This window comes from Centroberyx affinis, unplaced genomic scaffold (genome assembly GCF_046629955.1).
Source record: "Centroberyx affinis isolate AG114_WGS23_722 - 3 ecotype Tasmania unplaced genomic scaffold, CSIRO-AGI_Caff_v1 ptg003676l_1, whole genome shotgun sequence".
NCBI lineage: Eukaryota > Metazoa > Chordata > Actinopteri > Beryciformes > Berycidae > Centroberyx > Centroberyx affinis.
This window is the reverse complement of record NW_027281575.1, coordinates 30426-45365: the sequence shown is the minus strand read 5'-3', so window position 1 is coordinate 45365 and position 14940 is coordinate 30426. Positions and strand designations below refer to the sequence as shown.

The 14940-nt window shown below is 40.9% G+C and overlaps 1 protein-coding gene and 1 pseudogene across 1 annotated transcript; both read right to left on the bottom strand.

Moving 5' to 3' along the window:
• Window positions 1–274: 274 nt before the first annotated feature.
• On the bottom strand, window positions 275–2217 carry LOC139661964 (retinal Mueller cells isomerohydrolase-like; annotated as a pseudogene).
• A 2491-nt stretch (window positions 2218–4708) lies between these two features.
• LOC139661962 (retinal Mueller cells isomerohydrolase-like) lies at window positions 4709–14902 on the bottom strand. Its single transcript, XM_071540551.1, has 14 exons — window positions 14804–14902; window positions 12947–13029; window positions 12249–12399; window positions 11201–11308; window positions 10455–10596; window positions 10171–10318; window positions 9972–10053; window positions 8472–8604; window positions 8239–8381; window positions 7969–8098; window positions 7678–7792; window positions 7360–7454; window positions 6540–6651; window positions 4709–6261 (listed from the first exon to the last, which is right to left on the bottom strand). Exons 1-14 carry the CDS (start codon window positions 14812–14814, stop codon window positions 6116–6118), a joined length of 1599 nt encoding a protein of 532 aa, XP_071396652.1. The 5' UTR covers window positions 14815–14902; the 3' UTR covers window positions 4709–6115.
• Between the last annotated feature and the right edge of the window lie 38 nt (window positions 14903–14940).

The following is a 14940-nucleotide window of genomic DNA, read 5'->3' as shown; positions in this document are numbered from 1 at the left end:
GTTGCCTTGTGGTAAAATCCAATTTTGAAGGTAACTGCTTAATAAATAAATAAATAAATGAATCTTCTTCTATTATTATTATCATTATTATTATTATAATGAGAGTAAAAGTTGACAAGAAAGATTAACTAACTAATGGCTAGATAGCTTAACAAGTATTGGCTAAGCAGCCAGTGACTGGTGTGATCTACAGTCTCCTATTTGACCAATCAAATTGCTTGGCTGGACTTGCTCATTGCATAATGTTTAGCTGCAGATCAGGTGTCGGGCTTACCTAGAGAAGATGTTTTTGCAGGGGTCTGGGTAGGCTGCTGTGCCAAACTCAGTGATGACCACTCTCTTCTCTGTCATGGCACGGACATATGCATCTGTCCTGATGAACCTGCACACACACATACACACACACACACACACCCACAGGAGAAAACCATAATGAGACCCCAGGAAGCGTCTTTTCCCCTCAATCCTACTGTCAAGGCTGTTCTGCTAACTTGTAATTTGAATCCGTGATAAACACTGTTGATTCTACAAAATCATAAACTTCTTGGTTGCAAGAGGAATTGGAACAGGATTTTTGTGGTCTGCAGTGTGTGTGTGTGTGTGATCAGTTTTTTTTGCCCCTGTAGCAACATTCTAGTTGTAATGAGTTTACTATCAGCTAAACAAGTCCAGCTCCTTTCCCCTTTTGCTTGCCCCTTAGATTCTTCTCATGTTTTTTAGGAATGGACAGGTGACACTATTGCTCCGCTCCCAAGAAGAATTCTTTGTAAAATTCATTTTTTCTTCTCCCATACAGCACCAACAAGTTATTTGAGACGGCAGCTCTCAAACTCCGAGGGGTTCCTTGAGTAAAACGAGGAATAGTTTGATGTCACTATAATTCAGTCCATTAGACATTATCCCAATTAGAGAATGTACATGGAGGACTATAATCAGAGGTTTCACTCTCACCACTATTATCTCCCCAACTTACAGTGTAGACAGTTATACAATTCAATACTAAATCAACAACAACAAACATCTTCCTATACAGAGTCTCTGCATGGGACAAACTCTTATCAAATATGGGTCTGTGACATGAACACCTGATTTAAGAGATATTATTTCATACACATATTGTTCTGCTGTATAACATTCATGAAGGAATAGCCTGCACTACTAATGCAGGAGAGGTGAAGGAACAGTTTCACTAACTTAGAGCGGTGAGTAGTGCGCTTACTTCCTGTAGTAGGTCACATGACCGTTCTTCAGGTCAAACTTGTGCATGAGGGCCTGTCCGTCAAACAGGTGGTAGAAAGGTTCCGCCCCACCTCGAACAGACCCGGACCCATCCGCAGAAGACTGCCGCCCAGCCATGAGGGTATGACGCCTGCATACACACACACACACACACACACACACACACACACACACAAAGATCAGGGCTTTTCCAATATCATATTAGATTAGATTACATTGCATTAGAGTAGATTTCATTACATTAGATTAGATGAAATGTAGCAAATAGGATATACAAAATAGGATATAAATAATAATACAGCAAATTAGTTGGCATCAAACATTATGCAACCAACAATTACAACACTAGAATGTATTTAGAAATATGTCAATGAAAAAATGTATGAATTACAGCACGTATGTAGGGTGTGCAAAATAACAGCAGTATAATATGAGACAATGCAAAAGTGAAGTATGACAATTAATTTTAAAAATATAAACATATTCAATCTTTAACAAATGAGAAACTATGAGAATAGGAAGAAAAAAATGTATCTGTGTGTGTGTGTGTGTGTGTCGGGGGGTGTTCTGAGTTGTGTATTTAGTTCCTCCACTATATAGTATATACTGTCTGTCCTACCAGTGATTTCAGCAGGTATCGGTTCATTCAGCTCCTCCACCGTCTCAAAGATCTTCTTGTAGCCTGCGGCAGGATGCTCCACTCTGGACAGGAAAATAAAAACACAACAAAAGGAACACGTTGATACAGTTTCCTTCAAAAATCACGTGGGGGCCCAATTTAATCTGACCGCTACCCACCTTTATGTCTAAATGAAGTCTTCTAAAAGCACTGTAGGTAACAGATAGAGGATGGTAAACATGAGCGTGCTGTGTGCAGTTGACTGACATCACCACACAAGACTTCTGGGTACTGAAGTTCACAGCGAGCAGTTTTGAAACCTCTTCCTCTTGCTGCCACTTGAGGCTGCCAATGTGCATAGTTACACAGCTTCACTATTATTTAATTCACTAGATCTTAGCACAACAAGAGAATGTACCAGGGTGGCTTTTGGTAATAGGTTTCACTCTGTCCATATGGGTTCACTCACAATGTGCATCTAAAAGTGGGAGTATTTGTTGTGTTCTTTTATCTTTCTATTTCACTTGATTTGAACTGCACTAGTTTACTTTTTAAGTGTTTTATCTTTTGTATCTCTTGTCTGTACTTTTGCACTTTTTAATTGTAAATCTTTTACCTTTACTGTATTTTTATTACTCTGTAAAGCACTTTGAATTGCCCCAGTGTATGAAATGTGCTATACAAATAAAGCTGCCTTGCCTTGCCTTGTCCAGGCAGTGTCACCTCCCCACATACAGTATAAGCAATTACGCAACTCTAAATCATATCTACCAATAAAAATCTTCTCAGACTGGGGTCCCATTCAACAGAATCATATCTAATGGAGGTTTGTAGCCCATCTATCTGATGGTGCTTGACATGAAAAGGTTTGCAAAACCTCAGCTACCTTTGGCATTTGTAAAAGAGTTTTGCACACTTAATGCAAACTGCATGAGTTTTGCATAGTTTGCACAATTAACTGCAGATCCAAACTGAGTTAGAATAAATAACAATAACAATAACAATAACAATAACAATAATAATAAGGTGTTAAATGTTACTAAAATTCATATTACTAAAATTCAACAAGGAACAATTCCAGTCTTCTGATTGAGCGTATTGAATTTTGCATTTAAGAGTTTTACACTTTGAAACTCTGACAAAGTGCAAACTGAGTCAAAGCGATCATACAAATAAAAAACTTGTAAAACTCTCATGGCTAGTGAAGAAAACAGGATAACACAAAGCAGAAAAAAGCAGGAAAAAGAATCTCCATAGAAATGAATGGGAGTTGTGTATCCAAAGAACTGACATTAGCCCTGAAAAACCACTTCCTAGAAAGCAGTCCAGCTCTTCTGGATCTTCACCAGCTGGCAACGCAAAGGTACGATTAAAAAATGAGGAGGAGTGAACGCAGCAGAAACTCTACCTCCGTTCACTTCACCTCCTTTTAGCTTATTTAACCAAGGCAATCTGGGTCTATTGGGTATCTCACTGCTGCAGCACCGCTCCATCAACTAATACAGTTTGCTCTGATCTCTAAGAAGTCCAAGCATTCTGTGACTGAAAAAACATCAGAAAAACTGCTACTTCTGCTTTTTCCCCCCATTTCCAGTGAAACAGATTTGGTGGAAAACCTTGAATCATCTGAATATGATCAGTTGACTCATCATAAAATCATTTTCTTTTACATGGAAACAAGAAGCGCAGTATAGGCAGTGACTGAGAAACATCTCTATGCTGCTTTCCTTCTGTTTTATCTCTAGGAGCGACTGAACAACTTGGAGGAAAACAAGAAAAGTTTAGTCCTATAGTTGCAGTCGCCGTACGCAGGCAAAACCAACGAAGAAGAGAAAAGGAACGGATTACTCACCGGCTCACCATGCTGCTTTATGCTCTCCACATACATACGCACACAAATAGCTTGCAAAAGAGAGAGAGAGAGGGGGGGAGAGAGAGAGCTGCATTTAAACCACACACTGATTTCCTGTGGCGAGAGATGGAGACAGCCCCCTCCTCCCTCTCCTCCTCTTGTTTTTCCTTCCATTCTCTCTTCCCACTCAGTCCCCCCTCCTTCCTCACTTCCTCCTCTCCTCTCACTCTTCTTCCCTCTCTCCTCCCCCTTTTCCTACCTCGATTTTTCCTACCCTCTCCACCTTTCCTCTTTCCTCCTGTTTTCTTTTCTTCCTTGCCCTTTAACCCCCTCCCCTCTCTCTCTCTTTTCCCTCTTCCTCCTCCTCCTCATCTGGTCTTATTAGCCGGCAGAACAAGTCGGCTTTGTCTCCTCTCCTTTCAGCCGTCTGGCCCTATGGCCCTAAACAAGGCCATTGCCAACCTGGGAACACACACACACACAAACACACACCTACCCACGACTTAGGTAGAACGAATAAAGTCAGCTATGAAAAGCTGTGTGTTTATGTTTGTGTGTGTGTGTATGCGTGTGTTGATGGAATCTCTACTCTGGTCCCACAGTGAAAATCCTATCTAATTAGTTCCAGACAGACAGGCCGAGCACTCACAACTATTTTAATTGGCCAGCTCTAAGAAAACCAATGGCTACCTGCATTCAGGCTAGCCTGGATTTTACCTGTGGAAAAAAAATTATAACAGACAGTAGCCCCAACAATCTGCCTGACGATCACTATTGCAAATAATTTTACAATCATATATTTAGAGAAAATTCTACACAGGCTAACTGTAAACAATTTGTTTTACCAATTTTATAATGACCTAGTTGTGAAGATGTTAAACATCCGTCCCTCAAAATGTGATGTAATGACAATAATAACAGAATCAATGCAATGTCATTGTTTTTTATTTGTATAAAAGTAAAAGAAAACAATTGTAAATACATTTCAAACAGCCACTGAAGATATCTGTTGAGAAACTATAGCGCGTCTGTGTTTTGATTTTAGATTCTGATTTACATGGATTATTTCACACATACACAGGTGCCGTTTTCACAGTGGCTTAAAAATCATTTTCACTGCAATGGCTGTTAAATGTTGACATTGTTGCTCAACTATTTTAACGCCAAGAGCAGCAGAGTAAACATGACTTGTCTTCAGAAAAGACACAACACTCCTGAACCTGTTGGATGCCTCTTAAGTGTTCCCTTTACTCATTAGCTTGCAGCTAGTGGATCCATTCATTTCAGTGAGGAATGCTAACACTTAACAAGTTACACCATTGGTCGGCCGTGACACATGACATGGCACACCCATACACGGTCCAGCCATATACTAGGTTTTGACCTAGTCTTGTTTTACAATATACCACAAATGTTTGCTGAAGAAACATACAGATAAAATTTGAACTTCTGGCAAAGAATCCCAATAACCAGTGATGCAGTGGCAAATAGAAAGAGTAAACTATTGGCTCCAGACAGTGATCACCACAAGGCAAACAACCACCAATATAAACAAAAAACAGTTATACATTCAGAAAAAATATAAAAGACATATATAACCCTTATATAACTTTCATCAGTTTGATACTGCTGACTGAATTTATCTATGAAAAATATATAGCAGCCTACCCAACGTTACATCCCTGCCTTTAACTCCAAAATCAGTTGTACATGGTAGAGTAGGAAACAGAATGGACCTGTTAGTCACATGATCATTATTATGGAAACAAACTTCCAGAAAACAGGGACTGGAGCACACTGATAGATTCACAGCCTTTAATTGTGCAAACAGACTAACGTTTCGACACTACTGTGTCTTCAGAGTCAAAGTGAACAAAGACATGAGGCAAACATATATAGTCAACCTAGACCGGGTGTACAATTGTCATTGGATAATTGGTTGAACAGGGTTTCAAATCTATCAAATCCTGATTCAGCCGCATTTTGCTGGAAGATGCGCGGAGAACCCCGTTTCATCATTATTATGGGTTTGTTCCCTACCAATCCTTAAATTTAGACAAAGGAGTAGGCTCAGAAAAGGAAAACATGGGAATGAAGACATTTTTTGCAATCTGAGACTGTTTGACACAAGCAGGGACAAAATATCCTGCAGCAGTCTATGGTCTGGGTTTAAAAGTCAAAGAGCAGGTCAGGATCAGAGATGGGAAATGATCTCCAGCCAGCAGCCAAATATACTGCAAAATTTGTTTAGTCTACTCTAGCAGCCACTTTGGCAGGTAGCCAGCCATTTGGAGGTCCAGTTCTATTCTAGAAATCTAGTTGTCTGGTAGAAAAGTGAAAGTGGCTGGTGAATTTCATCTGTCACTGTTTCCTGCCCTGGTTAGGATGAAGGTGGGAGGTGGGGGTCATGGCTTGTACATGCCGTGGAAGGTGACAGGGATGATGGTGTTGACCTCTGCCCTTGCTAGCTCTTTCAGGTCCCTGGCATCCAGCACCAGCAGGACACCCGGCCTCTCTGCCCCCGGCTTTACCACGATACTCAGCAGCACACCTAGGATACAGGAGGTTAGAGTGTGTGTGTGCTTTGTATTCCTTACGGAGTGAGGACCAATTTGAGTTTTAAACCTGCAGAGTGAGGACATTATTGCAAAGTGGGGACATTTTGGCAGGTCCCCATTTCATCAAGGGGCTGTTTTTGGGTTAAGTCTTGGTTTTAGGGTTCAGGTTAGAATCAGGATTAGGTTAAGGTAAGAGCTAGGGTTAGGGGATAGGGAATGCATGTAGTCAATGAATGGTCGTCATGAAGATAGCAGTGTGTGTGTGTTGTACCGTCGTCCTCCTCTGTAGCTCCAGGTGTTGGTACGAACAGCGGCTCTGACGGGTAGCAGTCGTCCTCCTGCCACACCCAAGTCTCTTTGGTCCGCACGTTCAGCTTGACAATCTACAGCAAGTCAACAACAATAAACAGCTAACAAGAACAACATCAACAGAGTCATGACACATGTCTCACGATTCAAGATTCAATACTTTATTGCCATACAACCTTAGTTGTAAGGAATTTGTGTCTCAGCATGTCAGAGACGACAGCTGGGTTTCCATCCAAGTATTTTTAAGTGATTTTTAGTATCGCAAAATATATTTTTCTGCTAACTTGAGGCAGAAAAAATATTGTCAATTTACAAAATTCTGCAATAAATAGCAATCAAAATGCATTTGTTGACTACATGATGTAGGAACATTTGTCTCCCAGAAATGTCGTACTCATTGTGTTCCATGTATAAGTCTCCACTGTGGTTGTATTCCATTAGTTGGCACATTAGAATATTACCAAGAGCAATTCTTTGTTTTTGTCATTGGATGAAAGCATGAAATACGACCAACATTAGCTGACATGAAGATAAGCTAAGTTAAAATAAGATTAAACTTTCATCATCTCCATGTGGAAGTTGAGCAGAATAACAATAACAACTTTCTCAAAAATAATCACTTCTCGAAAGACTATTCATTGCCATTTATTTGCTTCAACCCAGGTGACGGAAACAGACCTAATTCGCATTTTGTTTTTGTTTTGCCGACATTTCAAAATTTGCCTTAAAATTGGCTTGGAAACGTCTTTGTCTCCTCCAGTGAATATTCAAAGCTGTCCTACCCTGTCTGGTATGAAGTGGTTGAGTCCCAGGCCGTAGGTGAAGCGATAGTTCTTCCCACAACACCGAGAGTAGTTAATCTGTGGGAACTCAAAGGCTGAGAGAGAGAGAGAGAGAGACAAAGAAAGACAGAGGGAGATTGACAGAAACAGACAGAGAGAAAGACAGAAGTGTTTAATATTGATGCCATTGTAAGATAGCATACTGGCACTGCATTTGTGTCTGGGCATGTGTGCATCTGTCTGTCTGTATATGTATGACTGTACTGGCATGTACTCTGTGTGTGTGTGTGTGTGTGTGTGTGTGTGTGTGTGTCTCACCTTGTCTGGGTCCAGAGAAGAGGACTTCAGGTTCCAGCCAGATGGTTCCGTCGCCATGGAGAACAGCAGTTGCCGTGGTGTAGGGCAGAGATACCAGGTTCTTCCCTTGCTCTTCCTGAACACACACACACATGCACACACGCACACACACACGCAAACTGTTGAAGGCTGGCCAACTCCAGTCAAGTCTGTTTTTACATTACTAACCTACTAGCCTTCATTTAAGGAAATTTAGTAGCCTATTACAGTAGTGTGTATATTGTGTGTGTGTGGGTGTGTGTGTGCACTCACCCTGTGTATATCCAGTGGCAGTACGTATCGTCTGACCTCGGGCTGAGGAGCTTTCATCGCTGCTTTCTTCACCTCCTCCCACTCCTCCCTCAGGTTGGCCAGATACAGGTAGTTATACACAAAGTCATGACTGGAGAGAGAGAGAGAGAGACACAGACAGACAGACAGAGAGAGAGAGAGAAAGGGAGTAATTACATACAGTAGTAGGTACATAATAGACTCACACTCTCTCTCACACACACACACACACACACACACACAGGACCGTACCCTTTCCATGTGCAGAGGTCGACGATGATGAATCCCTGGTCTTCATAGGTGTTAATGTGGTGGAAGAGGTTAAAGGCTGAAGTTCTGAACCTGTGGCTGCTCAAATAACTTGCTGGGTCCTTGCTGGCCAGGTGGAACCATGTCTACAACACACACACATATGAACAAAAATGCAGGGGGTTAACCCACATGCACACACACATACACACAAGTGCACACACACGCTCCCCTACCCCCATGGTGTCGTTGGACTCAAAGCAGTCCATATAGTTGGTTCCTCTGATGCTCCAGGCAGACAGGAACTTGAGCAGGTTGATCTTCACTGGCTGCTCCACAAACACAAAGTAGTTGTCTGTCATACCAAAACTACAGACAGACAGACAGACAGACACAGAGACAGACAGACAGACAGACAGAGACAGAGACAGACAGACAGACAGGTGAAGAGTCAAGAGTCAAAAAAACATCTATCATTGTCCCCCACCAAAGGGGGGACTATGGATCGGTCTCTGTCCGTTAGTTCGTTAGTTAGTCATACTGTAACATTGACTTTGTGCCGCTAGGGGGCGGCATTGACAATGAATGGGGACTCAGTGTTGAAGCAGGTTATCATCATACTATAAAGCAAGGAATCTCTGTCTGTATGTGTGTCCTTTGCATATCTCGAGAACCGTTCGTCTGATCTACTTCACACTTGGCGGGTGTATTGCTGAGGACCCAAGGACGTGCAGTGTCGGATTTGGTGCAATTTGGACACATGACATGTCGGATTTGGTGCAATTTGGACACACGACACGTTCAATATTAATAAACTTTGAATCAACAAGCGAACAGCGCTCTGTGCAGCAGCGGGGCTCAAAGCAAACGACTGGAAGCGCAGTGTTGAGTGTGAAGTTGTTTGGATGAGCGGTTCTCCAGAAAGCTGCAAGCAGCAATACCGGAGGCCAAGCAATCGGCCCGTTCCGAACAGGCATGTTTTGAACGGGCACTGCACTAGTACAGTTAAAGTTATCATACAATGTGGGGGACAATGAATGGGGACCCAGTGGTAAAGCAATACAGTTAAAGTTATCATAGGTAACATAATAGTCTACGCACGCTACACACTTGGAGACATCAGACTGGGTTGATGTGTTGAAGTGAGAGTCAATGGAGAATGTTTGGGCAAACCTCTAACCACAAGACACTGTAGTTATTGTACAGTTGTTGGACTGTTGTTCTGTTATTGCATCATCACTGCACTACCACTGTGCCTCAGTGTTGACTACTTATATAATATTACCACTTACCTACTGTACAATACCATATATCACTTATCATTTAGCATTTATATTATTCATAACACTCACGCTCCTGGTGTTGTATGTTATATTGTATATTGTATTATAAATTGTATTGTAGTGTACATTGTGTAATGTATGGATTGTATTTATTGCGTATTGTAGTTCTTATATTTTGTACTGTACTGAGTAAAAACAGGACAATTACAGTTACTACATTTCAAGATATAACTTGTAAGCCTAATTCTGAGGAGAGTAGGCAACAGAAATATATGGTCAATCTGTCCTTTCATTGTCCCATACCAAAATGCTTACACAATTTCACTCATATTTCAAGTTCACTCAGCAATCACTGACTGACCCAAGGGTGGAACTACATCACTGGTGGGGGACAACATGTTTACTATTTGCTTGTTTGAAGTGTATGAGGCAACAGAAGGACTAGCAACACACCTGTGCATGTAGGAGGGTTTGAACCTCTCACTGCTGGGCAGCTGTACCAAGACCTGGGACTTCTCTATAGGATCTGACTTGTCTGGAACACACACACATACACAGAGAGAATATCAGGTTGATATAACAGAGAATACAGAAGTAAGCGTAACATTAGATTCTATGTTAAAGACTCTGTTGAAGTAGATATGGAACGCACCTTTCTGCACGGGCGGGATCTTGACTATGTTGTAGGCCAGGCTCATGTTCTTGCCAAAGCAGTTGCCAATGTTATAGACTGTACCATCTGCTTCAATGTGGGGGTGGGCAGTCACTCCATTCACTGAGAGGTAGTTACACAGGTCCACCTGACACACACAAAGACAAGACAATAAATGGATAAATAAATCTGTCATTAGAAACCCTGAAACTACCTGAAAAATCTTGGAATCCCGTCCACAAGTCCAGCAGACTCTTGTGTGATGTAAACCAATCAGCTCTCACCTTCTTTAGGGTCTCCAGCGAATCAGGATCCACCTTGGTGATGTAGTTGGTCTCTGTGACGGCGTAGAAGTCGTCGCCGATGGGATAGATGTTCACTGAGCAGTTGTCAGTCACCTCAATGCCTTTAAAGTATGTAAAGAATCTACACACACACACACACACACACGCACACACACACACACACACACACACGCACAAGGCAAGGATGATGGTTAGCTGATGTCCAGTTTTGTTTCTCCTTGAAACAGTTCCCATCAAGCAGAATGACATCACAAAAAGTATTTATACACCATTTAGACTCTGCCAAAAGCCTGAATTCATCATTTAAAGATAGACAGCAAAAAAAAAAAAAAAAAAAAGGTTTGAAACTCCTGATAACTAAATATATTAGTACTGCTGTAATTGGCCAAGTTGAACATTAAAAGTTAAAAACCAAACACATAGACAGTGCTGAAACCGTTGGCTAGCTAATGTTGCCTTGTGGTAAAATCCAATTTTGAAGGTAACTGCTTAATAAATAAATAAATAAATGAATCTTCTTCTATTATTATTATCATTATTATTATTATAATGAGAGTAAAAGTTGACAAGAAAGATTAACTAACTAATGGCTAGATAGCATAACAAGTATTGGCTAAGCAGCCAGTGACTGGTGTGATCTACAGTCTCCTATTTGACCAATCAAATTGCTTGGCTGGACTTGCTCATTGCATAATGTTTAGCTGCAGATCAGGTGTCGGGCTTACCTAGAGAAGATGTTTTTGCAGGGGTCTGGGTAGGCTGCTGTGCCAAACTCAGTGATGACCACTCTCTTCTCTGTCATGGCACGGACATACGCATCCGTCTTGATGAACCTGTGCACACACACACACACACACACACACACACACACACACACACCACAGGAGAAAACCATGATGAGACCCAGGAAGAGTCTTTCCCCCTCAATCCTACTGTCAAGGCTGTTCTGATAACTTGTGATTTGAATCGATGATAAACAATATTGATTCTACAAAATCATAAACTTCTTGGTTGCAAGAGGAATTGGAACAGGATTTTTGTGGTCTGCAGTGTGTGTGTGTGTGTGTGTGATCAGTTTTTTTTTGCCCCTGTAGCAACATTCTAGTTGTAATGAGTTTACTGTCAGCTAAGCAAGTCCAGCTCCTTTCCCCTTTGCTTGCCCCTTAGAGTCTTCTCATTTTTTTTTTAGGAATGGACAGGTGACACTATTGCTCCGCTCCCAAGAAGAATTCTTTGTAAAATTCATTTTTTCTTCTCCCATACAGCAGCAACAAGTTATTTGAGACGGCAGCTCTCAAACTCTGAGGGTTCCTTGAGCAAAACGAGGAATAGTTTGATGTCACTATAATTCAATCCATTAGACATTATCCCAATTAGAGAATGTACATGGATGACTATAATCAGAGGTTTCACTCTCACCACTATTATCTCCCCACTTACAGTGTAGTACAATTCAATACTAAATCAACAACAACAAACATCTTCCTATACAGAGTCTCTGCATGGGACAAACTCTTATCAAATATGGGTCTGTGACATGAACCCCTGATTTAAGAGATATTATTTCATACACATATTGTTCTGCTGTATAACATTCATGAAGGAATAGCCTGCACTGCTAATGCAGGAGAGGTGAATTTTGCCATTCATTTTTAGCAGTGAGTTTACAAAACCTCATTCCACACATTCAGTCTAATGAATGCCAGTCTGCCCAGAGTGTTATACGAGGAACAGTTTCACTAACTAACTTAGAGCGGTGAGTAGTGCGCTTACTTCCTGTAGTAGGTCACATGACCGTTCTTCAGGTCAAACTTGTGCATGAGGGCCTGTCCGTCAAACAGGTGGTAGAAAGGTTCCGCCCCCACCTCGAACAGACCCGGACCCATCCGCAGAAGACTGCCGCCCAGCCATGAGGGTATGACGCCTGCATACACACACACACACACACACACACACACACACACACACACACAGATCAGGGCTTTTCCAATATCATATTAGATTAGATTACATTGCATTAGAGTAGATTAGATTACATTAGATTAGATGAAATGTAGCAAATAATAGGATATACAAAATAGGATATAAATAACAATACAGCAGATGAGTTGGTATCCAACATTACGCAACCAATAATTACAACACTATGTATTTAGAAATATGTGAATAAAATAAATTATGAATTACAGCATGTATGTAGGGTGTGCAAAATAACAGCAGTATAATATGAGACAATGCAAAAGTGAAGTATGACAATTAATTTTAAAAATATAGACATATTCAATCTTTAACAAATGACAAACTATGAGAATAGGAAGAAGAAAATATGTGTATTCAGGATTCTCACATATTGCCTTGTATCTGTGTGTGTGTGTGTGTGTGTGTGTGTGTGTGTGTGTCGGGGGGTGTTCTGGGTTGTGTATTTAGTTCCTCCACTATATAGTATATAGTTTATGCTGTCTCTGTCCTACCAGTGATTTCAGCAGGTATCGGTTCATTCAGCTCCTCCACCGTCTCAAAGATCTTCTTGTAGCCTGCGGCAGGATGCTCCACTCTGGACAGGAAAATAAAAACACAATAAAAGGAACACGTTGATACAGTTTCCTTCAAAAATCACGTGGGGGCCCAATTTAATCTGACCACTACCCACCTTTACGTCTAAATGAAGTCTTCGAAAAGCACTGTAGGTAACAGATAGAGGATGGTAAACATGAGCGTGCTGTGTGCAGTTGACTGACATCACCATACAAGACTTCTGGGTACTGAAGTTCACAGCGAGCAGTTTTGAAACCTCTTCCTCTTGCTGCCACTTGAGGCTGCCAATGTGCATAGTTACACAGCTTCACTATTATTTAATTCACTAGATCTTAGCACAACAAGAGAATGTACCAGGGTGGCTTTTGGTAATAGGTTTCACTCTGTCCATATGGGTTCACTCACAATGTGCATCTAAAAGTGGGAGTATTTGTTGTGTTCTTTTATCTTTCTATTTCACTTGATTTGAACTGCACTAGTTTACTTTTTAAGTGTTTTATCTTTTCTATCTCTTGTCTGTACTTTTGCACTTTTTAATTGTAAATCTTTTACCGTTACTGTATTTTTATTACTCTGTAAAGCACTTTGAATTGCCCCTCTGTATGAAATGTGCTATACAAATAAAGCTGCCTTGCCTTGCCTTGTCCAGGCAGTGTCACCTCCCCACATACAGTATAAGCAATTACGCAACTCTAAATCATATCTACCAATAAAAATCTTCTCAGACTGGGGTCCCATTCAACAGAATCATATCTAATGGAGGTTTGTAGCCCATCTATCTGATGGTGCTTGACATGAAAAGGTTTGCAAAACCTCAGCTACCTTTTTTACGATTGCTTTGGCATTTGTAAAAGAGTTTTGCACACTTAATGCAAACTGCATGAGTTTTGCATAGTTTGCACAATTAACTGCAGATCCAAACTGAGTTAGAATAAATAACAATAACAATAACAATAACAATAATAATAAGGTGTTAAATGTTACTATAATTCATATTACTAAAATTCAACAAGGAACAATTCCAGTCTTCTGATTGAGCGTATTGAATTTTGCATTTAAGAGTTTTACACTTTGAAACTCTGAAGTGCAAACTGAGTCAAAGCAATCATACAAAAAAAACTTGTAAAACTCTCATGGCTTGTGAAGAAAACAGGATAACACAAAGCAGAAAAAAGCAGGAAAAAGAATCTCCATAGAAATGAATGGGAGTTGTGCATCCAAAGAACTGACATTAGCCCTGAAAAACCACTTCCTAGAAAGCAGTCCAGCTCTTCTGGATCTTCACCAGCTGGCAACGAAAAGGTACGATTAAAAAAACTAGGAGGAGTGAACGCAGCAGAAACTCTACCTCCGTTCACTTCACCTCCTTTTAGTTTATTTAACCAAGGCAATCTGGGTCTATTGGGTATCTCACTGCTGCAGCACCGCTCCATCAACTAATACAGTTTGCTCTGATCTCTAAGACGTCCAAGCATTATGTGACTGAAAAAACATCAGAAAAACGGCTACTTCTGCTTTTCCCCCCCATTTCCAGTGAAACAGATTTGGTGGAAAACCTTGAATCATCTGAAATATGATCAGTTGACTCATCATAAAATCATTTTCTTTTACATGGAAACAAGAAGCGCAGTAAAGGCAGTGACTGAGAAACATCTCTATGCTGCTTTCCTTCTGTTTTATCTCTAGGAGCAACTGAACAACTTGGAGGAAAACAAGAAAAGTTTAGTCCTATAGTTGCAGTCGCCGTACGCAGGCAAAACCACCGAAGAAGAGAAAAGGAACGGATTACTCACCGGCTCACCATGCTGCTTTATGCTCTCCACATACATACGCACACAAATAGCTTGCAAAAGAGAGAGAGAGAGGGGGGGGGGAGAGAGAGAGCTGCATTTAAACCACACACTGATTTCCTGTGGCGAGAGATGGAGAC